Source organism: Oncorhynchus clarkii, chromosome 22 (genome assembly GCF_045791955.1).
Source record: "Oncorhynchus clarkii lewisi isolate Uvic-CL-2024 chromosome 22, UVic_Ocla_1.0, whole genome shotgun sequence".
NCBI classification, from domain to species: Eukaryota; Metazoa; Chordata; class Actinopteri; order Salmoniformes; family Salmonidae; genus Oncorhynchus; species Oncorhynchus clarkii.
In genome coordinates this window covers 23,941,328-23,948,433 of record NC_092168.1, presented here as the reverse complement: position 1 = coordinate 23,948,433, position 7,106 = coordinate 23,941,328, and the positions used below count along the sequence as shown (strand labels likewise).

At 42.5% G+C, this 7,106-nt stretch overlaps 1 protein-coding gene across 3 annotated transcripts in view; it reads left to right on the top strand.

Moving 5' to 3' along the window:
• LOC139380656 (BCL-6 corepressor-like) overlaps positions 1 to 7,106 on the top strand; it is a 91,369-nt gene that overhangs the window by 12,402 nt on the left and 71,861 nt on the right. For 2 of the 3 annotated variants that reach the window (XM_071123557.1, XM_071123556.1), the window contains exons 2-3: positions 1,298 to 1,439; positions 3,946 to 4,021. In XM_071123557.1, the coding sequence (XP_070979658.1) occupies positions 1,351 to 1,439; positions 3,946 to 4,021 (165 nt within the window). In that variant the 5' untranslated portion in view covers positions 1,298 to 1,350. The remainder of the gene's footprint in view (positions 1 to 1,297; positions 1,440 to 3,945; positions 4,022 to 7,106) is intronic. The other variant, XM_071123558.1, reaches the window with a different exon arrangement.

The window sequence follows — 7,106 nt, the reverse complement described above, 5'->3', positions numbered from 1 at the left end:
CATGCCTTCATGGTCAAATTGCTGCAAAGAAACCACTACTAAAGGACAGCAATAATAAGAAGAGACTTGCTTGGGCCAAGAAACATGAGCAATGGACATTAGACCGGTGGAAATCTGTCCTTTTGATCTGATGAGTCCAAATTTGAGATTTTTGCTCCCAACAGCCATGTCTTTGTGAGATGCAGAGTAGGTGAAAGGATGATCTCCGCATGTGTGGTTCCCACCGTGAAGCATGGAGGAGGAGGTGTGATGGTGTGGGGGTGCTTTGCTTGTGATTTATTTAAAATTCACACTTAACCAGCATGGCTACCACAGCATTCTGCAGCGATTCACCATCCCATCTGGTTTGCTCTTAGTGGGACTATAATTTGTTATTCAACAGGACAATGATCCAACACACCCCCAGGCTGTGTAAGGGCTCTTTGACCAAGAAGGAGAGTGATGGAGTGCTGTAACAGATGACCTGGCCCACAATCACCCAACCTCAACCCAGTTTGAGATGAGTTGGACCGCGGAGTGAAGGAAAAGCAGCCAACAAGTGCTCAGCATACTCCTTCAAGACTGTGGAAAAGCATTCCAGGTGAAGCTGGTAGAGAGATTGCCAAGAGTGTGCAAAGCTGTCATCAAGGCAAAGGGTGGCTACTTTGAAGAATCTCAAATCTGTATTGTATTTTGATTTGTATTTTGATTTGTTTAACACTTTTTTGGATACTACATTATTCTATATGTGCTATTTCATAGTTTGATGTATTCACTATTATTCTAAAATGTAACAAATAGTACAAATTAAGAAAAACCCTTGAATGAGTAGGGTGTGTCCAAACTTTTGACTAGTACTGTACATACTGTATTACCTCAATTATCTCAACTACCTCGTACCCCTGCACATTAAGTCGGTACTGGTACTCCTTGTATATAGCCTTGCTATTATTTTGGTGTCAGAATTTTTTTTGCAAATGTTCTTCTTACTTTTTAACTCTGCGTTGTTGGGAATGGGCTCGTAAGCATTTCGCGTTAAAGTCTACATCTGTTTTATTCGGCGCATGTGACCAATACAATTAGATTTGATTTTGAACCCCGTTCGCCTTAATCAATCTTGTGTTGCCGATCCCTTAAGCCAATTGAACAATCAAAATCTGTAACCCCACACCTTCCAGGTTTCTTTGTAGGCCTAATGCACTCTGCTGTTTTATTTAGGCTTTTAATGTGCTTTATTGCTTCATATTGTGAGTTTAGGCCTACATGGATGGACTGACGGAGACCGTCATAGCACCGTTTGGTATTAACTGTCTTGCAGAGCGCTGGTCGTTTGGAGGTGTTTTAAGATGGACTGTCCCATGAGGGGATGACATGCTCTCTGCTACACAGATGTACGGAACGGTTCCCCCATGGATGAGTCACGAGAGGGCCCAAATGTATGGGATGGTCATGGAGGAGAGGTCAGTTTGCCTTTCCACCTCTCCTCCACCCTCTATTCTCTCCTCTCAACCTCTCCATGTTCCTCAGTTGACATACAATCTGGCTGCACTCTTTTTCTCTTTCCCCTTCCGACTGCTGAATTCAGTCCCCCTGACAAGGTTTTCGGTGAGTGTGTGGAAAAAACAGTGCAAGTGACGATGTGGCAGGACGGGAAAAACAACGATCCCGGCTGTTTGGGCTGTGGACTTTCTCGGACCTGATTCTCACACACACAGGGCATGAAGGGTCCGTGCCATCCGGGATGACCGGGCATAAAGCCTGTCACATGCTTGGAAACCGTTCACGCAGATATTATGACGACATTTTGTGACGTTTTGTTCGTTTTGGCGTTCGGCATGGGCAGGGCCGGCATTATTGGCGTCCTTAGGGGGCCTGGCCTAGCCTACCGTACCTCCTTGCCCGTCCAAATAAAATATTAAAATACTGATCATTTATTTGCCCAAGACGCCGGTGAAAGAAAGATGCAAGGGAAACAGGGCCCCTCTGTCTTGGTATGTGTGGCCCATGTATCTGATGCAGTCTGGAGTACGGCATGTCCCATCCCACCATATAATGATAAAATAGAGTGGCCCACCCTGTTCTTCATTCACAATTGGTGATTACAATTTTTAAAATTATGTTGTTATAAAAATAAGCTGTTACCGTGTTCCAAAACATATGCTTTCTGTTTCATGGCTGTTTTAGCGATAGCATATTTGAAATGTATTAATTACACTGTTAGAATGTTGCAGTCACAATTAGTTTGAAGGGGGGTCCCTCGAGGCCCAGCGGTTCTAGTGTTAATATCATCTGTGCATGAGCAAGCATGTACACAAATCTGCCCCCTTATGGAAGCTGAATGCCCATCCAACTGATTCGCTCTAACGCCGGGTGCCTAAGTTCGGTAGCCGAAGTCTACACCCCTTCGTCATTGATTGGTCAACAGTAGTAGTCCAAGTAAGAGTGGGAACTATGGACGGGATTTTTCAATCAAGTGTTTGTTTTCATTCAACGAGAGACTGCTAGTAATTCAGGCACATTTTTTCACTTGAGAAATACTGCGCTAAAATCTTAGTCAGATGCAAAATTATGCGACTAAGACCTCCTTGGCAAAAACGTAAAAATCTATTATAGCTGTCTTGATATATCTTAGATGAATTCAGACTATTTTGAGGAAGTGTATACCTGCTATTTTGTTGCTATGGTGTCTCAAGAGGGATAAACAGTCAACTTTTTTTCTTGTTTTTCAAGCGAATGTCTATAGTTAAAGGGCGTATGCGAGGCACAGACGTTCACTTCGTCTAGCCAAGTGCTTCTGCTAGGAGCAAACAGAACCTAGTATGCGGGCACCTTAAGAGTTTTCAGTTTCATCTCATGCAGATGTTGTTCGGGCAAGCCAGGCAGGCAGGATTCGGTTGTGCTCAAGCCTCTAGGCAAGGAAGAAGAGGGGGAAGGGAGGAGCTGCGAGGGAGAGGGTGAGCGAGGAGAGGGTGAGCGAGGAGAGGGTGATTAATGAGCTTGGGGTCACTGTAATAAAAGCGCCATGCTGGTGGTGAAGCAGCTCGAGCCATAGACGCGTTTCTTTCCAATGATGGAGGAGCCGAGTATCTCTCTCTCTCTCACTCTCTTTCACTCACTCACTCACTCACTCACTCACTCACTCACTCACTCACAGACTGACTGATTTGGGACTTCTTACTCGACGCAACCAGCACTTTCACCATACAAAGGTCATAACGAATTGCGTATTAAGTTCTGACGCTGTGAGTGAGTGTGAGTGTGTGTGAGAGATTTCGGGTCATTTTTACTGTGTGGGCTAACTGAGAAGAGAACACTTTCCTATTCTGGGTTTTGAAATACATCTTCATGGAGTTTGTTTATTAATTAGTGTGTGTGTGTGTGTGTGTGTGTGTGTGTGTGTTTGTGTGTGTGTGTGTTTGTGTGTGTGTGTGTTTGTGTGTGTGTGTACGATCCAGTGCTCTGTAGCAAAGGTTGAATGGCCTCCCACTGGAGTGGTCTGTGAACTATGATCGTCCCTCGCTTAGCTGGCTGCCAGAATGGAGGGAGAGAAAGAGGGAGGGAGAGAGAGAGGGTCAAGGAGGCTAGAGCGAACAAGTGTGTGGAGAACATGACTGAATGGCCTGGGCCCCACAATGCACGTTGTCTACTCCCTGGGTAGGCGGGGGGCTGAATTGAGAGCGTGGGGTAGAAGGGGGACTACTTCAGCTGGCGGGTGTGTATTTATGTATGTGTGTGTGTGTGTGTGTGTGTGAGTGGGTCGTGATAGATGTTGCTATAGCAGATACATCACACCCTCTCTCCACCTTTCTGCCTTTCCTTCACCTTCTCTCTCTGTTGTTGTTGCTATTGAAAACTCAAGCCTTTAAGCTTGTCATTAACTAGAGCACTGCACACCACTGCCACACCACTGTGTGTGTGTGTGTGTGTGTGTACAAATTATTCTGACCATGTGTTTTCTCTTTCCAGGAGAGTACCTGTTAGTGATGCGGGGACCCAGAGAAACCTGGATTTAAGAGAAGGCAACCACATCACACAAAGCATGGTGCGTCATCCATGTATAAGATGTGTATTAGTGTTATAACACTGTTTATAATAAGGTTAAGACACGTTAACCATACCCTCATACCTCACACAAGTGAAGTCATACCATGTGTATAACATGTTACAGGTGTATAAGGCAAGTGTAAGAGTGGTGTATAGCAAGTTGAAGAGTGGTGTATAACTAGTTGAAGAGTGGTGTACAGCAAGTTGAAGAGTGGTGTATAACTAGTTGAAGAGTGGTGTATAACCTGTTGAAGAGTGGTGTATAACTAGTTGAAGAGTGGTGTATAACCTGTTGAAGAGTGGTGTACAGCAAGTTGAAGAGTGGTGTATAGCAAGTTGAAGAGTGGTGTATAGCAAGTTGAAGAGTGGTGTATAGCAAGTTGAAGAGTGGTGTATAGCAAGTTGAAGAGTGGTGTATAGCAAGTTGAAGAGTGGTGTATAACAAGTTGAAGAGTGGTGTATAGCAAGTTGAAGAGTGGTGTATAGCAAGTTGAAGAGTGGTGTACAGCAAGTTGAAGAGTGGTGTATAACCTGTTGAAGAGTGGTGTACAGCAAGTTGAAGAGTGGTGTACAGCAAGTTGAAGAGTGGTGTATAGCAAGTTGAAGAGTGGTGTATAACCTGTTGAAGAGTGGTGTACAGCAAGTTGAAGAGTGGTGTACAGCAAGTTGAAGAGTGGTGTATAACCTGTTGAAGAGTGGTGTATAACTAGTTGAAGAGTGGTGTATAGCAAGTTGAAGAGTGGTGTACAGCAAGTTGAAGAGTGGTGTATAGCAAGTTGAAGAGTGGTGTATAGCAAGTTGAAGAGTGGTGTATAACCTGTTGAAGAGTGGTGTACAGCAAGTTGAAGAGTGGTGTATAGCAAGTTGAAGAGTGGTGTATAGCAAGTTGAAGAGTGGTGTATAGCAAGTTGAAGAGTGGTGTATAGCAAGTTGAAGAGTGGTGTATAGCAAGTTGAAGAGTGGTGTATAACCTGTTGAAGAGTGGTGTACAGCAAGTTGAAGAGTGGTGTATAGCAAGTTGAAGAGTGGTGTATAGCAAGTTGAAGAGTGGTGTATAGCAAGTTGAAGAGTGGTGTATAGCAAGTTGAAGAGTGGTGTATAGCAAGTTGAAGAGGTGTTTAACCAGTTGAAGTGTGGTGTATAACCAGTTGAAGAGTGGTCAATAACCAGTTGAAGTATGGTGTATAACCAGTTGAAATGTGGTGTATAACCAGTTGAAGTGCGGTGTATAGTCAGTTGAAGTGTGGTCTATTACCAGGTGAAATGTGGTGTATAACCAGTTGAAATGTGGTGTATAACAAGTTGAAGAGGTGTGTATAACCTGTTGCAGAGTGGTGTAAGAGTGGTGTATAACCAGTGGAAGATTGGTGTGTATAACCTGTTGAAGAGGTGTTTATAACCAATTGATAAGGTGTTTAACCAGTTGAAGTGTGGTGTATAACCAGTTGAAGTGTGGTGTATTACCAGTTGAAGTGTGGTGTATAACTGGTTAAACACCAAACTTCAACTGGTTATACACACCGCTGTAAATTGTTATACACCACTCTTCAAATAGTTATAAACCCTCTTCAACAGGTTATACACTCATCTAGAACTGGTTATACACACATCTTCAACTGTTTACACCCCACTCTTCTACTGGTTATAGACCAAACTTCAACTTAACATACACCACACTTCAACTGAACATACAACACACATTAACTGGTTATCTTCTTGACCATACTTGAGACGCAGACGTCTCAAGTAGGCACCTGGAAATGCAAATGCGCTACGTTAATGCTAAATGTACTCGTTACAACTCAAACCTTGATCAAAATTCACAAGCAGGGTATTGAATTAAAGCTACACCCGTTGTGAACCTAGCCAGCAAGTCAGATTTTTAAAATGCTTTTCGGCGAAAGCTTGAGAAGCTATTATCTGATAGCATGCACCCCCCAAAATACCAGCACGACACGTAAACAACAGATTTTGCGGTAGCCGGCGCTACCCAAAACGCAGAAATAAAATATAAAACATTCATTACCTTTGACGAGCTTCTTTCTTGGCACTCCTATATGCCCCATAAACATCACTATTGGGTCTTTTTTTCGTTTAAATCGGTCCATATATACCCAAAATAGCTTTGTATGGAAGCTGTGTCATTCAGAAAAAAACATCGTTTTTAAACGCTGCGTAATTTTTTTAAATTAAAAAAGTTGACGATAAACTTTCACAAAACACTTCGAAATCCTTTTGTAATCCAACTTTAGGTATTAGTAAACGTTTATAATCTATCAAAATGATTACAGGGCGATGTATATTCAGTAGCTCCTCGCTTGCAAATCCTTGGCTGCCATAGTCCTCAGTAACAACATCCGGGTGAAGACTGGAAGAAACGGATGCCAGATAGATGGATTTTCCAACAATTAATTCAATTGAAAATGACGACAATGGCGACATCGTGTGAAATTTGTATGAATTGCATGCAGGTCGATATTAAATTTTGTCCTCTTTTAACAACTCGTGGAAGTGACTTATGGAAATTATTTTTAGCTTTCAGAGAGCAGTTTTTCTTGCGTTTTTCAATGAAACACACGATCTGTTATAGTCACAGCCGTGATTTAACCAGTTTTAGAAACTTCAGAGTGTTTTCTATCCACACATACTAATCATATGCATATACTATATTCCTGGCATGAGTAGCAGGACGCTGAAAAGTTGCGCGATTTTTAACAGAATGTTCGAAAAAGGAGGGGGTAGAAGTAAGAGGATTTATACAACACTCTTTAACTGGTTATCTTCTTACGGCTGAAATCCCATTAACGGGATCGATTTGACTACGGCCAGTGAAAGTGCAGGACGTCAAAGTCAAACAACAGAAATTAAAATTCCTCAAACATACAAGTATTATACACCATTCTAAAGATAAACTTATTGTTAATCCCACCACAGTGTCCGATTTCAAAAACGCTTTACGACGAAAGCATACCATGTGATTATGTTAGGTCAGCGCCAAGTCACAGAAAAACACAGCCATTTTTCCAGCCAAAGAGATGAGTCACAAAAAGCAGAAATAGAGATAAAATGAATCACTAACCTTT